The sequence below is a fragment of the Miscanthus floridulus genome, chromosome 2 (assembly GCF_019320115.1).
Source record: "Miscanthus floridulus cultivar M001 chromosome 2, ASM1932011v1, whole genome shotgun sequence".
Classification (NCBI taxonomy): Eukaryota; Viridiplantae; Streptophyta; class Magnoliopsida; order Poales; family Poaceae; genus Miscanthus; species Miscanthus floridulus.
In genome coordinates this window covers 15,748,074-15,768,847 of record NC_089581.1, presented here as the reverse complement: position 1 = coordinate 15,768,847, position 20,774 = coordinate 15,748,074, and the positions used below count along the sequence as shown (strand labels likewise).

Below are 20,774 nucleotides of genomic sequence, written 5' to 3'. Positions count from 1 at the left end.
CCAGGAACACTGTGAAACGGCAGGCAGCTGGATCGACCGATCCGGCGATCCACCGTAATCACCATGGGATTCTTCCATGGGAAGACCTCCAAGCAGACCTCGAGGGTTAAGAAGCTTCTCGAGCTCGCCTTGTCGCGCCTCGCCATTGCACGCCGTCCCCGCCTTGCTCGCAAGTCAATCTGCCGTAGCGATGTCGGCCAGCTCCTCTCCCTCGGCTACCTCCACCGTGCTCTCCTTCGCGTACGGACCTACGATCTCTCTAAACACACATCAAATGAAGCGTCGTACTCGTCCAACGCGGGAGCACTAACGAACCAATGCAACCTTGATTTCTCCGTGCAGGCAGAGCAGGTCATAGAGGAGGATAACATGATGCAGTCGTTCGACATCATTGAGCTCTACTGCAAGCGACTCGTTGAGCATGCCACGCAATTAGACAAACCGCAGTAAGTTCATTTCATATGGTACTTAGCATCTTAACTTGATCGCTTGAAGCATTTGGCATGATCTGCTATTCTATTTGGTTTCTCGCCTGTTTTTCAGTTGCATGACTACTGTGTTGTGCTTCATGTGCAGGGAGTGCAGCGAGGAGATGAGGGAGGCGGCCGCTGGGATCATGTTTGCAGCCAGGTGGTGCGGCGATCTGCCGGAGCTGCAGTTCGCACGCACCATCCTGGAAGACAAGTTTGCATGGTAGCGACTTGGCTGCGATTGCAAAGGAGGGAACCGGCATTGTCGATCCCATGGTAACTAGCATGAACTTTGTCTAGCATATCTTATCATGGATATGGAACTGGCAAAAGGTATTCCTAACATTTACAGGGTTGGTTTGTGTTACCGTTGCAGTTGGTGTGGAAGTTATCCGGCGACAAAACAAACATGGAGCTGAAGAAGAAAGTGGTCAAGGAAATCGCAACGGAAAACAATATCATGGTGGAGTTCTCCGAGCTCCAGGAAGCAATCGAGCACGACAGCATTGGCAGAAGTCCATGCTAGGAGTTCGACCATGAAACAACGTCTCAAGAAGTGAATGGATGAAAGTTCATAGTCAGATAAGGTCTTCCTTTCCCCACAAAGGACGAATAGTCTTGGAGCCAGCCCGGGATCCAGGGAGCAACGAGGAGAAATGGAGAATGCATTTGACAATTCCAACTCTTATGATCAAGCAATTGTCAAATTTTTGCTCTTAAAATTGGATGTTGTGTCAAAATAATGTAACACTTTGGTTGTATGCGGTCGCAAAGACCGAAATAATTTCTTTTTCAAAACAGACGCATGTATGGAGGCATGGAGAAAGGTACAAGTGTATTGGATCATAATTTGGAAACGGCAATATATGCACAGGTTTGCTATTTCGGCTTCCTGCTTTGATACAGCAGTACTAATACGTAATTACAACGGTTTTAAGACATGAGGAATACTGTGCCAATTGCTGCTTATATATATTCTATACAACCACATAATGCAGGCTTGGTGTTCATTAATACTGAACCACAGCCCACAATACTAAGCAAGGGTAGCAAGGGAAAGTAATAAGTCAAAATTGTTATTCTGCTCCAATTTTAAAATCTCCTAATTGACATCTGTGATCCCAGTTACCTAAATTAAAAGGCAAGGACCAATTGCAATATGGATTAGTTCAGTTGTATCCCATTTGTATTACCCGAAATTGCAGGAACATTCCCTCTGGTAATCCATGCAATCAATTGAACATTTCAGTTGCATTAGATATTGCAAGTGAGCCAGTAACCCTGACGGTCTTCTCCAACCAGCCCAAAGGCACTTCATCTTCCGCACACCCAACAGCGGGCATGGGCCTTTTCAAAGAGAAACGTTGCCACCGCCTGGCCCATTAATGAACCCTGTCCTTGATCTCTATAAATGAGAAACCCTAACACCTCTCGTGTCCACTTCACCCGCTCCCCCAGCCACTCCCAACCCTAGCGCCGCCGCCGCCTCACAGGTAAGGCCGCCATGGTCTCCGGTTCCGGCGTGTGCGTGAAGCGCATCGTGGTGGACGCGCGCCACCACATGCTCGGACGCCTGTCGTCTATTATCGCCAAGGAGCTGCTGAATGGGCAGAAGGTGGTCGTCGTCCGCTGCGAGGAGATCTGCATGTCGGGCGGCCTCGTCCGCCAGAAGATGAAGTACCTCCGCTTCCTCCGCAAGCGGATGAACACCAAGCCGTCTCACGGCCCCATCCACTTCCGCGCCCCCGCCAAGATCCTGTGGCGCACCATCCGCGGGTATGTGAGCAACGCAACGCCGCCCGGATCCGTCTGATTTTGTTTTTGCGATGCGTTGTGGGATTTATGTGTGCTGCGGTTGTGTTTGCAGTATGATTCCGCACAAGACCAAGAGGGGAGAGGCGGCTCTGGCGAGGCTCAAGACCTACGAGGGCGTCCCGCCGCCGTACGACAAGACCAAGCGCGTGGTCATCCCTGACGCTCTTAAGTATGTGTTTTCATTAGTGTTCGAGACTGATTGCTGGTTGATCTTAGCTTGTGATGTTCGTGTCTGATGGTGTTCTGTTGTTGTGGTTCGTAGGGTTCTGAGGCTGCAGCCTGGGCACAAGTACTGCCTCCTCGGCGAGCTCTCTAAGGAGGTCGGATGGAACTACCATGACACCATCAGGGTAAGCGTTTTCCCACACTTATTTTCTTGTATAAGTATGTGGCATCGTTTTGCACGAACACTTTGTGCTGATGTTATGATTGGTATCTTTTTCTAATTGGAAATGAACTGTCTTGCCTTTTGTGCTGATGTTATGATTAGTCTGGTGATTCAGGCATTACTAGAAGTTCCTTTAGTTTCGTCTGTGCTGGACACCTTTTATTACTGAGAATTTATTCACATTTGTTGTTGAATTCTTGTTGCTAGAATAGCCTTTTTTCATCTTGGTTGAGATATTATGCTGAAATGTGCATGATTCTGGATGACGAAGAAAAATCAATCGGATTCCCATTGATTTTACAATATGATTTTAACAACCAGCTACTTCTGACAAAATCATGCCACTTCAGACTATACTTGCCTCTGGTTTGGAAATCTGATGCTTTTTGCTGATGTTTGTGTCATCTTGATTGATTATTTGATACATGCATTTGTTATGGTGATGCGCCATTTTCATATCATACGAATGGTTCTGTATGACCTTAACTCCTTTAAATTTAAATCGATTCGTTCATTTGTTTTTATTGTGATGTGCCTATGATGTGATCAAAATATTTGCTACTCTTGATGGGTGTTCCCATTTGATGATCTTAACCACCAAGATCTCTGAGGCCCATCACATTGCTATTAGAAAGACTCAGTTCATGTGATCACTTCAGAGTGGCAGTAGGAGTTGCTGATGTTTTATCGTTGCGTTCTTTTACATTGTAATTTAACCTACTGTGTAGTGATTTCTGACCGCCCTTGTTTGCTCTATCAGGAACTTGAGGAGAAGAGGAAGGAGAAGGCCAAGGTTGCCTATGAGAGGAGGAAGCAACTGGCCAAGCTGCGTGTCAAGGCTGAGAAAACAGCCGAGGAGAAGTTGGGATCTCAGCTGGAGATTCTTGCCCCGATCAAGTACTGAGAAGCTGTGCTTTCTATCAGTTTTGTGGAACATCTGGTCCATTGTTTTAAGTAGTTTGGTAAAAGTTTGTGACAGTATAATCTTGAGTGGTAAACCGTGTTATCCTTCTGTGACTCCAATTTTGAACACATTTTCTAGCCGGTGAATGAACTGTTTGGTTTATCAGATGTATGGTTCGCATTCTCATTCTGGGAGACAGGTCTCATGCGTCGCTGACTCTCACTACCACATGCTTCCATAGAACTGTCTCCCTCCACACGATTATCAATTCAGGAGTGGTGATTAACCAAGTTAAGTTGGGCACTGGCAGAACCCTAATGCTCTGCTGCTCAATGCTGACACAGTTGCACAAGCTCTATCAGATCAAATCCCAGCTGCACACTCATCAAATCTCTGTATGGACTAGCAGCAGACTCCAGTCTTTAGGCCTCTACCTCAATCCAGATGTGTTGTAGCGTATTGGGATGGATTTTCCAATCCACATCCAATGTTGTAGTGGATTGCGATGGATTTTTCAATCCACATCCAAAATGCCCTTAAGCGGCACATGACGAATTGCCTAGTAAGCACAACTGCGAGTTTCTCTGTATTGCTAATTGAGTGTGGCTTGGAAAGCGCTGGGCGAGCTCCAGACACGAGTAGCGCTTGGACATTGCAGTCGCAGGAACAGGTGTAATTGATCATCAGGTTCGTCACAATGGATCCTGCGATAAATTAGCCTGCGGATGTAGTAAGTTCAAGTTGCAGGCTTGCAGCCGAATCTGATGGAGCTCCCGGCACTGAATTTTACTTTCCAATGCAAGGTTATGGATGCCATTGCCACTACCAGTGGTCATCTTCGAATGCCCCCACCTAACCCTTAGTATATGTCTTCGTATGAGCTCACGAATATCAGCACTGTTACAAGGTTACAGGTACGCGTGTAACAAATAGTATCTCCGGGCCTATGTCATTTACATTCAGGCCTGGAGAAATTTATCTACATCCACACAAAAAAAAAAGCTCTGGAGATATGTTATTTTTCTGTTGCGCACAACAAAATAACTGTTTACTACTCCAAGTGCCGGGACCGGGACGAGAAGCTATGGTAATATGTTAATCGTTGAGTAACTTTATACAGAAAAGACGCTTCAGAGTGTTTATACAGAAAGAAGCTAGTAACACTAAAAATGCACACAAGTCCATACTAATAAAGTCAACAAGTATAAGCCTCAACGTGCATCAGGGGTTTCTTCCTGCAGCAATTGTGTTTCAAGCCAATGAATGCCAAGCAAAATGAAACAGCAATTGCATGATGTCCCTGAACCTGAGCGAAACCCTTGCCTACCGCTTCCGTCAAAACAGCTGCATCCATCTTCTTACGGTCTGTTTGGATCTACCAACTAAATTTTAGTTGGCTAAATTTAGTTGATAGGGATCCTAAAAGACCAGCTAAAGTTTAGCTGAGTTTAGCTACTTCAGCCAAGCTAAACCCAACTAAAGTTTAGCTGAGTCTATTAGCTGAAGGATTGAAACATCCTAGCTAAAGTCTAGCTTGGAGAACTTTTAGCTGGCTAAAGTTTAGCAATGAAATTTTAGCTAGCTAAATTTTAGTTAGGTGAATCCAAACAGGGCGTCTTGTATGTTGCTAGAGAATGTGTCAGAAGTTATGTTAAAAATGGGAAACAAGGATCACGGCTCTATCGTCGTCTTTCACCAATGAAGCCAAGCTATAAGTGACATTTTTGGTTAAAAAAACTATAATTAATAATACATATATCAGGAGATATTTTGGTTAACATGCCTAACACAAACAGAGTAAGTTACCATTTTGCCACAGCATGTAACATTTTGTCTGAAATTAGACGTGCACACGACAAGAGCAAGCCTATATAGGCTTATCTAAAGCATGGAAAAACTCAGTAAAATGCCAGGGACAAAATTGTCAATTTGAGCAAATACTGCCCATTTACAATATGATGATGATGATGATAGTGACCCATGATACAAATAAATATTGTTCACATAATTTGAGTGAAAGATGTTTCTATTTCGTACAAGAGAAATATTAACAAGTGCACACATATGTAACATTAGAGGATTAACTGCAAAAAAAACTTGAGAATGAAGCTTAGAAATGCAAAGGGTCCAGACCATGAGCACCGATTTTAGTGGCAATCTGCTAGTCTTGTTCACTGACAGGAGAGGAACTTAGTTCAGTTCCAATTAGGAGCCTGCAAGAGTGATGGAAATTTACATTGTAACTAATTCATTTCTCTTCTGAGAAACTGTAACCCACCCGAATCCTGCAATAAAGTTGTATGGTAGTTCAAGGTAAAGTCTAAGCCTAACCAATGCGTGTATTAAGGTATCCTCAAAACGCGGCTGATCTCTTAAACCTTGGTCCACCATGGTTTGCCTGTTGGATATCAAGTATTTGTATTTGATCACAAAAAATACTGGAAAAGTAGCAGCTAGATAACCAACATGCTTCCAACGGAATGGTTCATTTAAACTCAACATTGACTCCGTGGCCCAATGGACAAGGCGCTATTAGGTAACCAGAGATTCTGGGTTCGATCCCCAGCGGAGTCGATATTAGGTAGGGTTCGATCCCCAGCGGAGTCGATATTAGGTAATTTTTTAATTTCTTGAAATCCACATTTCCTGTCTGGTCCCTGAGTTAAATCCACGATTCAACATTTCAACCTGTCTGGTCTCCAACACATCCTTTTTTTTAATCCACATTTCCGACCACTCGGCCCTTCAGCTTGCAAATCGATGCAATCACTCATCAAAGCAAATCGAGCAAATAAAATTATTTTCGGCTATTATCAGTATGGACAGAATGGCAAGACAGCTGCATGCCTGCATAATGAATGCCAGAAAGTAGTATTGAACAATTACAAAGGCCAAGAAAGTAGTTTGTACAGTTACAAAGACTAAGGTAATCAGTGATTTGATACTTTTAACTGCTATATATGGACCACCATGTTTAATATGAATTCACATGGCTTTGTTTTGATTGGCCATATGTTCTATCCTTCCATGTCCTCGCGCATGTCAGTGGCTTCCAGATATATGGCTTTGCTTTGATAGATATGTTTTTCCAATGACTCAAGGTGGTCGATCTCCGATCAGGAGAGCAGCGAGGCTCGTTGCGCCGAAATAATTGCACAGCAAGGCATATAAATGTATCCTGTTAACTGGGTCGGCAATGCCTCATCCAGTCATCCTGAACAGGGACAAAGACAGAGGGTGTCGCTGGGTGAGACCTTAGTGTGCCAATAAAATTTCGAAAAGAAACAACAGCGTGGCAGATATCTGGGAATATCAGAAGTCTTCTTACAGATTTGGCAGGCATGTAAGAACTAAGAACTTCCTCAGACATCCTCGATGCTTGCTTGCAGTGGCATTGAAGCGATATCCATGACCACATAACCAATAAGGGTTAAATACCATGAATGTCCTGCTTGACCCGTTGAGAAATGACATTTGAATTGCTTGCCACCAGTTTGTTTGGAACATTACTGGCTGTTGCAGTCACCAAAACAGCCAGCAGCCTACATTCCTAAAAAAACAGAACATTTCAATTTTGATGACGCACATTCAGAACATGTAAACTTGTAAAGTAATTTTATCAATAAAAAAGTGCATAAGAAAAGGTAAGTATAACTATAAAAATTTGCATTTTATCAGCAAGTGACAATTATATCCAGCTCATGGCTCATCTTCTGTCATCTACAAGACAAACTAGCTAAATAGCAAATCATCTGATCAAGAATACAAGTCCTGCATTACATCCCTCATATAATGAATGAAGAAGAAAAAATGCTACTCAAACACAGGTCCCATGGCTTCATCTTTAAGGAGGGGAGTATCGAACCGTAGCTGTCCAGGAAACTCACTCAAAATAGTTCAGGGAGGAACAGGGGTGGAGCCAGAATATTAAGCCACTGGGTCAAATACACTTTGTGGTTCACTTAGAAGGGTGATTTGCTAACCTTAAAGAACTTCAAATGGAATTTGAAATTTTCATCGGGTCAGCTGAACCCAACGAATACACAGAGCTCTGTTCCTGGGGTGGGACACACAAGGGACACTTGTCCATGGACACTTGTATTTATAAAGGTTCATGATTTCTAAAACACAATCACGTGCAAGAGAATGATCTAACATTTTTATGATAAAGAATTTAAATATCACTACATCAGTACATTAATCATAATCGGAATTTGTTACTATTTGGTCAAGAGAGTTAGACAGCAAATGGGAAGGAAAAATAGTTTATATACCTTGGTCTCAATTTGCAGAAGGAAGCCAATCTCTGCTTGCTATTCCTAGTATGACGGTGGTCTGAGTTCCTTAAGTCGCCGAACAACTTGCTTCATTGTGGGCCTAGAAGAAAGAGAATCAACCGTACACTTGATGCCCAGGTGTAGAATCTCAACAAGGTCGTCATGTGGGGCCACATCCCACAGCCCTTCTATAAAGAATTCACGAGCTCGACCCTTTTGTAGAAGCATGCAAGCCCAGGCAACTATGTTGAATCCATTCCCGTAAGGAGAGAAAGAAGGATCCAGTGCCTTTTTGTCTGAAATGAGTTCAAGAAGTACAACTCCATAGCTATACACATCTGCCTTATCAGAAACGCGGCATGTCATCGCATACTCTGGAGCTACATACCCAAAAGTACCTGCCACGCCAGTGGTTGCATGTGTTTCTGAATTTCCAAGCAGCCTTGCTAATCCAAAATCAGAAAGGTAGGCAGTGTGATCATTGTCAAGCAATATGTTACTTGGTTTGACATCCCTGTGCAAGATGCGTGGGACACAATTGTCATGGAGATATGCAAGTGCACGCGCAACATCTAGAGCAATTTTGTGAAGCATTCTCCAATCAATTGGTCTCTTATTCCTTTCTTGTATGAACCTTTCCAAATTGCCACCAGGCAGAAAATTATATATTAGAAACATCTCTGAATCACTGAGATGGTATCCTATGAGTGTTACAAGATTGGGATGGCGACACCTCCCAAGTGTTTTGACCTCTGCTTGGAACTGCTGAATGCCTTGGAATCTTCCAATAGCAAGCCTCTTTATTGCCACCAATTTTCCTGGTGCAACCTCAGCTTTGTACGTTGCTCCAAAGCCACCACTTCCAATGCAATTACTTGCATTGAAGCTTCCACTGGCACGTAAAACAGTCTCATATGTCAAGGGAGCACCAATATCAACAAAAACAGTGACTTCCCTTCTCCTTAGAGAACGTCTTGATGGTCTTGATGCACATTTTCGTGTGTAAATGTAAAGGATGACCAGAGCCAGGAGAACTGCAACAATTGCTGAGGCCGAAGTTATGGAGGCAATCTCTATTTTGCTGAATCCGCCACCGCTACCATTGCTATCAGGGGCTGTATTGTCAGGTGGTGGATTATTGTCTGCCTCACTTAGTGCTCGGGCATTCACTAATGGACTAGAGAGCGTTGACAGTCCACAGGGTTGGAGGGATGGATTTCCACGAATACTGTCGCATGTCAGTGAGTGAATTTTTGAAGGCAGTGGCCCAGACAAGTCATTGAATGAAACATTGAATATGGACAGTGAACGTGAAGAGGCAAGATCAGGGATGTTTCCAGAGAGCTTATTATTGTTGAGTAGAAGCACAGTGATGTCTCTTAGTGTCACAAGGTTATTTGGGATCTGACCTGCAAGAGAATTAGATGAGAGATCTAAAACCCTCAGTGATCTCAACTGACCCAAACAGGATGGTATTCTGCCACTGAGGTTGTTCCCAGCTAATGAGAGAAACTTCAAGCTCTTGAAGTCTTCGAAACTGGCAGGTATTTGACACTCCAGAAAGTTTCTGCTCATGTCCATCTTGACAAGTGCTCCTAACAAACCAACATTATCAGGCATCATTCCTGATATTTGATTGCCAGCTAAATCCAGAGCTCTGATAGCACTGCATTTTCTGCTAAACTCTGCTGTGAGCTGACCAGATATCTTGTTGTCTCGGAAGCTTACAACCAGCCCCTTCAAGTTGCTACATTGTTCCAACAGAATTGAATCCAACGATCCAGTGAATTTGTTGTGATCAACAACAAACACATATGTCGTCTTGTTACCAAACCTGTCAGCACTGAATGGCAAGGATGTAAGATGACCTTCAAGATTGTTCTTTGCAAAATTATGATACACAACAGAACACTCCCCAGAGTTGCAAAAACCCGATGGCAGTTCTTGTAGAGTTTTGGACATGAGGAGTGAAGAATAACTGGATGACATTTCATCCAGCATCAGCTGAAATGCACAGACTTTATTCAAACATGCTGGAATTGATCCTGAAAGTTCATTTCCACTGACATCAAACACAATCATACAATGCGGACAGAGATCCTTATCCAGCAAACCAGATAATCTATTCGAGCTAAGGTTGAGAAACTTGAGGTTACTGCACTGTCCTAGCTCCCTTGGGATTGCTCCAGAAAGTAAATTTCCCCCCCAGATTAACCATTTCTAAACTAGAACACCTTCCCCAGTTGTTCGGGAGAGTTCCTTCCAGGCCCGCCCTCGGCACCCATAGCACCCTGAGTCTTGGCAAAGCTGTCACACTCTCTGGAATCCCTCCTTTAAACAGATTGAACTCATGTGACTTTACTGAATTGGACTGGCTAGACAATATGAGAACTGACAAATCTGAGCAATTCCCCAGCTCCGGTGGCACCAGGCCACTCAATCTGTTTCTCGATACGTCCAATACCCGTAGTTTCCTCAGCCTTCCAATTCCCGCTGGAATTGAACCATGTAATGAATTGGAGAACAACCGCAGCGAGCGGAGCTGCCTGCAATTCCCCAGACCAGAGGGGATGCCCCCGGCAAGAAGGTTTCCAGACAAGTCAAGCCACTTCAGCTTGGTCAGGGCCGCCAAGCGCTCCCGGCACCGATCCAGTGAACCGGTTGCCTGAAAGATCCAACCTCTCCAAGTCTTTGCAGGTGGAAAGGGAGGAGGGGATCTCACCGTGAAGCAGGTTGGAAGCGAGGGAGAGAACCCTCAGCCGCGGCGGGAAGGCGGCAGGAAGGGCGCCCCGGAGAGAGTTCCCGGGGAGGTTGACCACCTCGAGCTTCTCCAACCGCCAGATCTCACCGGGGATCTCGCCCCGGAGGCCGTGGAACGGAAAGGAGACCTCTTTCAGCTCGGCGAGGAGCCCAACCGCCGCAGGCAGCTCGCCGGCAAGCTCCCGGCCGGGTCCGGAGCGCCGTGAAGGAGAGGGCACCTCCAGTGCGACGACCCGGGAGCTCGAGTCGCAGGTTACCCCCGGCCAGGAGCAGTGGTTGGGTCCGCCAGAGTCCGGGGACCACTGCTTGAGCAGCTCTACGGCAGGAAAGGCGTTCTTGATCTGGAGCAGCGCCGATCTGTCCTGGTCCTGACCACGGCGCAACCCGGAGGAATAAGAGATGGAGACCGCAGCCGGAAGCAGCAAGAGCAGCAGGAGCGCGCAGGTGGAGGCCGTGCCCCGGCGAGCGGTCACCATATCCGGCTAGCTAGCCGACGGCGGCGACCCGGATGTGGACCTGAACTGTAGGAGGCTTCGCTTCCGGTACGGTAGGTGCAAGCGACGACGAGGGGAGACTTACATGGGGGAGAAGGACCGGAAAGTAATTAGCTAGATTCCGGAGGGGAGAAGGCAAGTTTTTGCCGGCAAATTCCTCTCTCTGATCTCTCGCTGGCTTCTCTCCTCTCCTCTGATCTGGTTGGTGCTAGTCTTCGTTCTGTTGCTTCCTACCAGCTCTTTCTTCTTCTCCGCCACCGTCCCCTACTCGTCCAGGTCCAGCGACAACTCTCTCTTTCTTTATGCATTGATCTTTAAGGTACTTGACGTGACGATTCTGCCCTTGGAAAGATTGGTTTTGTTTGTTGATGGAGGTAGCTGCGGGCTGCCAGCCCATGCTTTGGGGCTGTTGACTCGTTCACCCCTCGTGCTCATGTTTCCTATTGGAGCAAACAAATTTGAGAAGGGAGGCGGCGATAATAGAATTGCTTGATACTCCATTAGCAGTACGGAAGTACCTCGTCGAGGTACCAGAAGTACTTCGCTGCTTGATGGCTCTGCTAATTATTTTTTAATATGATGATTTACTTTCTCTTGAAACCGAGACAGGATGTAGAAATGAGAAATGATTAGTATGCATCGTGGCTTTTTGTAACTGAGAGCAAAATTCACCGTCGGTCCCTAAACTTGACCGTCAGTGTCATCAAGTCCCTAAACTTCGAAAGTGATATCTGTGGATCTCTAAATTTGGCGTAGATCTCTAAACTTTCAAGGTGATCACAGCAGGTCTCTAATGACGGTGTCATCTCGATCCCTAAACTTTTAAGATGATCACCGCAGGTCCCTAAACTTGGCAAACGATGTTATCCCTGTCCAAATATAATAATATTAAAGTTACCTATAGGATTAAAAGTTACTTCTAATTGCATTATTATATTAAAAGTTTTAATAGTGGTATTATAGAAGTAACTTTTCTTTGTTATTAATACTATAACATTTTTTTAAAACTTTTAATATTATAATATTATTATTAAAAGTTCTAATACTATAATACTACTATTAAAAGTATTATATTATTTTAATACTTTAATTTATTTTTTGCTGATGTAAATTATTTTAAATAATTTATATTTTCATGATAAATATTATATGAATAATGATTGATTAATTGACATATGTAGGATCCACGTCTAACGTATAGTCAGTGTGCCAGGCCAGCTTATGGAGCAGGTTAGACCACATTTGGATAAGGATGATACCGAGTGCAAGTTTAGGGACCTGCGGTGATCATCTTGAAAGTTTGGGGATCGGGATGACACCGCTAATCAAGTTTAGTGTGGCAGAACCGTCAGAAATAACACGTTTTCAAAGGCGCTCGTCTTCACTAGACACTAAGCACCTTGAAAGTGAGCTACATGTGACAGTTCCATCGAGCACACCCCAAGAGAGAACTTGAAACAATCCATGTTTTACTTTCAGAATACAATAATGAGTACGAGCTTACAATATTTAGACTATTTCATACAACAAGAGTTCTTAGAAATTATTTATTACAATACCAGAGTTAAGAGTGCGATAATTAAACAGCGGAATGAAAATAAACATTTAGCGGAAACGATATAAGGATATGTTTGTGCCCACCAGAAGAATCCTCCACACAAGAGCTACTCCTCAAGCTGCACCTGCAACAGAGGTAAATAAAACCTAAGTACACAATATACTCACAAGACTTATCCGACTAGGAGAAATAGTTTCTCGACTCTCAAGGATATGATAGGCAATATGAGTTTGTTGTTTTCTTTTTATTTATGAAAAGCATTGCTAATAATTCATCCTTACAGTCAAGTTTTATTAGCAGTCATGATTACTTCATTAGCTAACCATTCTAGGTAAGCACCTGTTCTACTTTTAAGCAAGGGTTAAGCAATCAGAACCATTTTATCATCTTTTATCTTCCAGTTCTTACTACGATGCTAGACCATAGCCAAGTTGTACTGTCTCACGAAAATGACGATTTACGAACCAATGTATCCTAGCTAGGTACCTCGAAACACACGTCCCGTTTGTACCCCAGGCACAAATAAGCCCAACCAATTCCACTCCTATCACGGGGTTCAGGTCCCTGTCCAAACTTAGACCTCAAGCCCCCACACTAGGGACCTAATCTTAATATGATGCTTAGACCTTCACCTTTTCTCGCCTCCAATCAATCGGTCCGAAAAGAGCCGAAATCCATGACAAGAGCATAATAAGTCTTTTCGCTCACATAAGCAAGTATATGCTCAGGATAATAAATCTATGACCTGACTACCATCCACAACAATGGACGGTCCTTAATCGACACGAATAGGAAAAATAATGTAACCAAGCTAAGCCCCGTTGGCCATGGAACCCAACCTGTTACACCCACCAATACACATACCATATCTCTGCCATGTCTCTATTTTTCCTTTCATTATTTTATTATAAGAGTAATAATAATCACCTATTATGAATAACGGCAGGTTACTCACGCTACCAAAAACCTAAGCATAGCAGCTATTCGAACCTGCACTAGTAAGACTCTTAGGACAAGTATATCTATGCATGTGGTTTCCATAAAATTCCTTATAATGTAAATGCATATAACATATATAAACAGTGATTATAAAAAAGGGTTATGTACCAGGAGCTTGTCCTTAGGCAGGCGTGGTGTCAGCTGAAGTCAGTTAGTGGTGGCTTCTAGGACCTCCTCCTATACGAGAATCTCCTCCTCGTACTCCTCGACGATCTCCTCAAACTCGCGATCACCGATGGTCACAATCTCCGCCAACTTGTTCTCTACTATGCATGCGATGATGATACAACACTTAGCATTTAAGCAATAGCAACTCCTAAACTAAGAATACACATACTAAGCTACTAAGCTAGCTCTAATGACTAAGGTACTAAACTAACTATCATCTTTACCAAGCAAAGTGCTGGGTTCAACTAACAAACACCTAGCTTTACAAATGAAGAATATATCTTTATTTCTACTAATGATTTAATGTATATTGAAATAAAGAGCATTTAACTACCCTAATGCTTAGTCTATTGTAAAGCTATAAAAATTACAGTGAGCACATAATAATACAATGAAGCTACCATAAATTTTTCAGGACCAAAGCTATCACCAATTTACCATAAAAATTCCTACAATATTTAACCTAATAATATTAAACACTCTCAAATGATTTAATAGCTCCTAATATCAACATGTATATATATGAACTAAATACATTAATAGATAGAGCACAATTTTATGAACCTAACAAAATTTATTTCACAATTTTCGGACACCTACATGATTTTATATAACTTACCAAAGATCAGCTCAAAAATAAATTAGAAAACTATTTCTAATTTCTTATGAAAAAGAAAAAAACGAATTCGCTCGCGCGGCCCATGCGGAGACGGCCCACGCCAGAGAATCCCGAGCGCGTCGAGGACTTTGCAAAAGAGACCTCGCACTTCTCCCGAATTGCAACTAAGTCCTAACGCTATTTCCCCCTATCTCAGAACTTCTCACTTAACCCCCTGGCCTTTCCCTAATTCACTCGCACTGCACCCTCGGCGACCTAGTGCACTGGCGGTGTGGCTGAAAGCTTTAGTTTGGTTTTGGTTAATTAATGAAACCCTAAATACTAACCTAGTTTATCAAAGTGATTATGAGATTGGTAGCACTATTCCAAGTGGTGAAGCAAATAAAGATCATAACATGATGATGGTGATTACATGGTGATCATCAAGTGCTTGGACTTGAAAAGAAGAAAGAGAAAAACTAAAAGGACTCAAGGCAAAGGATATAAGTTGTAGAAGCCATTTTGTTTCGATGATCAAGACACTTAGCGAGTGTGATCATATTTAGGATCGATAGCCGTACTATTAAGAGGGGCTGAAACTCATATCGAAATGCGGTTATTAAAAGTGCCACTAGATGCTCTAACTCATTGCATATGCATTTAGGATCTAGTGGAGTGCTAACACCATTGAAAACATTTGTGAAAATATGCTAACACATGTGCATAAGGTGATACACTTGGTGGTTGGTGCAATTTGAGAAAGGGTTAGAAACTTCACCGACGGACTATTCGCCCATAGAGTATGTACAGTCTATTCGCCCATAGAGTATGTACAGTCCGACAGTGCCACCGACGCCCTATACAGAAAAGATAGGGGTTCACAGAGTGACCGAACGCTGGTGGCGTAGGGACCGGACGCTTGGAGCTTGCTTTGTAGATTAAGTTCATCTAATAGAGCTCTTTAGTGTAGCAAGTGTGAGAGCTCTTAGTGAGTAGTGACATAGCAAATTGTGTATTTAGTGATCATAGCAACTAGAACTGTTGGATAGGTGGCTTGCAACCCTTATAGAGCTAGAGCAAGTTTGCATTTCGCTTTTTATTATAGTAATTAAATTGCTCTACTTGGTTTGTAGATTTTTAAATAGGCTATTCAAACCCCCTCTAGCCATATTAGGACCTTTCAAGTGGTATCGGAGTCTTGGTCACCGTTTGATTGAAGGCTTAACAACCTCGGCGTCAAATTATGGCTCAAGTTGTGTTCAACCATGTGGGGGCAAACCACCGTTCTTTGATGGCATATGCTATGGTTATTGGAAGAGAAAGATGAGGGTGTATCTTTGTTTAATCAATGATCAAGTATGGGATGTAACCGGAAATGACTATGCTATCATTGATCCCGACAATCTCACCAACCAAGATAAGACCAACAAGCAATGCAATATAATGGCTCTCAACACCATATACAATGCCATTGATTCCAAGGTGTTTGAGCAAATCAAAGATTGTGAAAGAGCAAATGAGGTGTGGAGGAGATTGGAGGAAACATATGAGGGCACACCGGTGGTGAAGAGTGCCAAGTTGTATGAAGGATGATCAGATCATTCTAGAAATGTTCCATCAGTTGTAAGTAATTGTCAATGACTTGAAGGCTTTGGGAGAGAAGATCAAGGATGATGATGTCTCTCATCGGTTCTAGATGTGCCTACCTCTGAGATTTGAGATGTTGAGATTGCTTATCATAAGAGGAGGATTGAAGGAGATTACCCCTAACTAAGTACTAGGTGATATCATGACATAAGAGACATACCGTGTGGAAAGGGACAGGATTGACAAGGATGACAAGAAGGAAGATGAAGACAAGAAGAATAAGAGTGTAGCATTCAAGGCTAGCTCATCATCCAAGAACAAGGGCAAGTCCAAGAAAGAATCAAGTGATGATGATGATCTTAGTGATATTGATGATAAAACCATGGCTCTCTTTGTGCGTAAGATGGGCAAATTCATAAAGAAGAAAGTGTATGGTGCAAGAAAGAGAAGAGATCACACGAAAAACAAAGAATATGTTAGAAGATGCTACAATTGCAAGAGCCCCGATCATGTTGTACCTGATTGACCCTACAAAAGTGACAATGATGAGGATGAAAAGAAAAAGCACAAGAAGGACAAGAACGAAAAGATGGAGAAGAAGGAGAAGAGGATGACCTTCCAAAAGAAGAAGAAGGGTGGAGGATATGTGGTCACTTGAGATAGTGATGGCTCTTCGGATAGTGATGACTCTAGTGATGATGGCAAGAAATCTATCAAGAAAGCACTAGCAAGCATCGCCATTAAGAACAAGCCCTCCATCTTCGACACTCCATCGACATGCCTCATGGCAAAGCCTACCAAGGCAAAATATGATGTGAATGATGATGATGAATATGAAAGTGATGCTTGTAGGAGTGATGATGATGATGAGGAGGAGGAGTACACCAAGGAGGAGCTCTTGGATATGTGTGAGCAAGTACACACTTGCATTGAGATAAAGAGAAAGGAGTACAAAGAATTACGTAAGAAAGTCAAATTTCTTGAGCAATTCTTTGATGAGCTCAATGCCACTCATAAGAGGCTAATGGAAGCCCATGAGAAGCTTGGCAAAGCTCACTCTAAGCTTAAAAGGCTCACTCCTCTCTCATCGAGCAAGTCAAAATAGAGGAAGCCAAGAAGGTGCAAGTGATTATGTCTTGTGATGATGGGACTAACATAGTGATATTATTGATGAATCTTTTTATAAACCCATTGTAGTTGCTCTCACTAACACTTCTTGTAGCACTACTACTTCTACTTCATCTTTGAGTGATGGTCTCACTTGTGATGCCTCACTAATGGTGGAAAATGAGACCCTCAAGAAGGAGGTAAATGAGTTCACTCATGCCTTAGGCAATGCCTATGGTGGAGATGCCCGCTTGCTAAAGTACTTGGGTAGCCAAAGATTTTTCTCTCAACAAAGAGGGATTAGGCAATACCCCCAAGAAAGGCAAAGCAGCCTTTATCACTCCTAAAGTTAGCTTTGTGAAGGGCAATGGTCGGTTTTGTAATAGATAAAAGCAAGTTGGGCATATAGAGCAATATTGCAAGACTAATAAGAACAAGCTACCTAATATATCCTCAATTGAATTTGATTCTTGTTACATACTTGTTAAGGGTGTCAATGGTGTGAAAGCTAAGTTCATTGGTACACCAATTGTGGGCCCAAAGAAGAAGGCCATTTAGGTACCAAAGACCTTGGTAACTAACCTTCAAGGACCCAAGCAAGTTTGGGTACCTAAAAAGAATTAATCTTCTTTTGTAGGTCAATTATAAAGCCAGAGGAAGGCATTGGGTGCTTGATAGTGGGTGCACACAACACATGACCAGTGATCCAAGAATGTTCAATTCAATCAATGAAAACAAGAGCAATGGGATTGATAGTATCATATTTGGTGACAATGGCAAAGGCAAGGTCAAAGGTCTTGGTAAGATTGCAATATCCAATGACTTAGGCATTTCCAATGTGCTACTAGTAGGGAGCTTGAACTTCAACCTATTATCGGTAGCTCAATTGTGTGATCTTGTTTTCAAGTGCATATTTGGTGTGGATGATGTAGAGATCATAAGTGTAGATGGCTCTAACTTGATATTCAAAGGCTTTAGATATGAGAATCTGTACTTGGTTGATTTTAATGCTAGAGAAGCTTAATTGTCAACATGTTTGATCACAAAGTCTAGCATAGGTTGGTTATGGCATAGAAGGCTTAGTCATGTTAGAATAAAACAATTGAATAAGTTGATCAAGCATGACTTAGTTAGAGGCTTGAAAGATATCACATTTGAAAATGATAAGTTATGTAGTGCATGTCAAGCCAGAAAGCAAGTTGGTAACACACATCCTAAGAAAAGCATGATGAGCACATCTAAGGCATTTGAGTTAGTGCTCATGGACTTATTTGGACCAACCACATACACTAGCATTGATAGAAACAAATACGGATTTGTGATTGTGGATGATTTCACTAGATACACATGGGTGGTCTTTCTTGTTGACAAGAGTGATGTGTTTGCAACATTCAAATCATTTGTTAAGGGCATTCACAATGAGTTTGAAACAACCGTCAAGAAAGTGAGAAGTGACAATAGAAGTGAGTTCAAGAACACAAGAATTGATGAGTTGTGTGATGAATTTGGAATTAGACATCAATTCTCGGCCAAGTACACTCCACAATCAAATGGCCTAGTTGAAAGAAGGAATAGAACTTTGATTAACATGACAAGATCAATGTTGAGTGAGTACAATGTGAGTCATTCATTTTGGGCCAAAGCAATCAACATGGCTTACTATTATAGCAATCGACTCTATTGTCACCCCATGATGGAGAAGACACCTTATGAGCTATTGAATGGAAGAAAGCCCAACATAGCATACTTTCGGGTTTTTGGTCGTAAATGCTATATATTGAAGAAAGGCACTAGGTTGAGCAAGTTTGAAAAGAAATATGATGAAGGTTTCTTGCTTGGTTACTCCACTACTAGCAAAACATATAGAGTTTGGAATTTGGCTAGCGGTACTATTGAAGAGGTTCATGATGTGGAATTTGATGAAACAAATGGTTCCCAAGAGGAAGATGAGAATCTAGATGATGTAAGAGGCACTCAATTGGTCAATGCAATAAAAAACATGGACATTGGTGATATAAGGCCTAGAGAGGTGATTGATGTTGAAGATGACAAGAATCAAGTGCTCTCTAACTCAAATGTGCAAGCTAGTGGTTCTCATGATCACGTTCAAGCAAGTACTAGTGATGACAAAGTGTAAGATCAACAATAAGTGGCTAGTTTATCATCTCAACCAAGTGATCAATCAAATGCAAGCAATCAAGTGCAAGTGCTTCAACCAATCAATGTTGCAAGAGATTATCCATTGGACACTATCATTGGTGATATTTCAAGAGATGTGCAAACTAGATTAAGATTGGCTTCATTTTGTGAGCATTTCTCATTCGTGTCATCCATTGAACCTAAGAAGATAGATGAAGCTTTAAAGGATGTTGATTGGGTGAATGCTATGCATGAAGAGCTAAACAACTTTACAAGAAACCAAGTATGGGAGTTAGTTGAGAGGCCTAAAGATCATAATGTGATTGGAACCAAGTGGGTCTTTCGGAACAAGCAAGATCAAGATGGGATAGTCATAAGGAACAAAACAAGATTAGTGGCTCAAGGTTACACTCAAGTTGAAGGTCTTAACTTTGGAGAAACATATGCCCCGGTTGTAAAATTGGAAGCAATTAGGATCTTGTTAGCCTATGCTTGTACCCACAACATCTAGTTGTACCAAATGGATGTGAAGAGTGCATTTCTTAATGGGTACATTAATGAGCTTGTGTATATTGAGCAACCTCCCAGTTTTGAAGATGAAAAAAAACTCAACCATGTTTATAAGTTGAGAAAGGCTTTGTATGGATTGAAACAAGCACCAAAAGCATGGTGTAAGAGATTTAGGGATTTCCTACTCTCTAAGGGATTCAAAATGGGAAAAGTTGACACCACTCTCTTCACCAAGAAGCATGGAAATAACTTGTTTGTAATGCAGATCTATGTTGATGATATCATATTTGGGTCAACAAATCAAGAATTTTATGAAGAGTTTGGCAAGATGATGGCAAGTGAGTTTGAGATGTCCATGATTGGAGAGCTTAGTTACTCTCTTGGTCTTCAAATCAAGCAAATGAAGAATGGCACATTTGTGAGTCAAGGCAAGTATATCAAGGACATGCTCAAGAAGTTTGGAATGGATGATGCTAAAGCTATTAGTACACCAATAGAGACAAGTGGAAGCTTGGATAGTGATGCTAGTGGAAACATGGTGGATCAAAAGATGTATCAGTTTATGATTGGAAGCCTACTCTATGTGACCGCATCAAGGCCAGACGTGATGTTTAGTGTATCTATGTATGCTAGATTTCAAGCCCCACCAAGAGAAAGTCATTTGAAGGCAACAAAGTGAATATTGAGGTACTTAAAGTATACACAAAATATTGGATTGTGATATCCCAAAGGAGCAAGATTTGAGTTGATTGGATATTCGGACTCCGATTATGCGGGATGCAAAGTTGAGAGAAAGAGCACGTTGGGCACATGTCAACTCTTGGGAAGATCACTTGTGTCTTGGTCATCAAAGAAGCAAAATAGTGTAGCACTTTCAACCATTGAAGCAGAGTACATTTTGGTCGGTAGTTGTTGTGCTCAATTACTTTGGATGAAGGCTACTTTGAATGACTTTGGAATCAAATTCAAGAAAGTGCCATTGCTATATGACAATGAGAGT

At 42.3% G+C, this 20,774-nt stretch overlaps 1 protein-coding gene, 2 non-coding genes and 2 pseudogenes across 3 annotated transcripts; 4 read left to right on the top strand and 1 right to left on the bottom strand.

Moving 5' to 3' along the window:
- The first annotated feature begins 63 nt into the window (after positions 1-63).
- LOC136518058 (uncharacterized) lies at positions 64-1,325 on the top strand (annotated as a pseudogene).
- Positions 1,326-1,900: 575 nt separating this feature from the next.
- On the top strand, positions 1,901-3,744 carry LOC136518049 (large ribosomal subunit protein uL13w-like). Its single transcript, XM_066511705.1, has 4 exons — positions 1,901-2,246; positions 2,338-2,454; positions 2,548-2,635; positions 3,434-3,744. The coding sequence occupies exons 1-4, from the start codon at positions 1,975-1,977 to the stop codon at positions 3,575-3,577; spliced, it is 621 nt and encodes a 206-aa protein (XP_066367802.1). The 5' UTR covers positions 1,901-1,974; the 3' UTR covers positions 3,578-3,744.
- On the top strand, positions 2,930-3,009 carry LOC136541041 (small nucleolar RNA R12). Its single transcript, XR_010780148.1, has one exon. It is a non-coding gene; the product is annotated as a small nucleolar RNA R12 (small nucleolar RNA).
- Positions 3,206-3,287, top strand: LOC136541141 (small nucleolar RNA SNORD24). The gene has a single exon (XR_010780236.1). It is a non-coding gene; the product is annotated as a small nucleolar RNA SNORD24 (small nucleolar RNA).
- Positions 3,745-6,915: 3,171 nt separating the features above from the next.
- LOC136517975 (LRR receptor-like serine/threonine-protein kinase RPK2) lies at positions 6,916-11,389 on the bottom strand (annotated as a pseudogene).
- Positions 11,390-20,774: the final 9,385 nt, after the last annotated feature.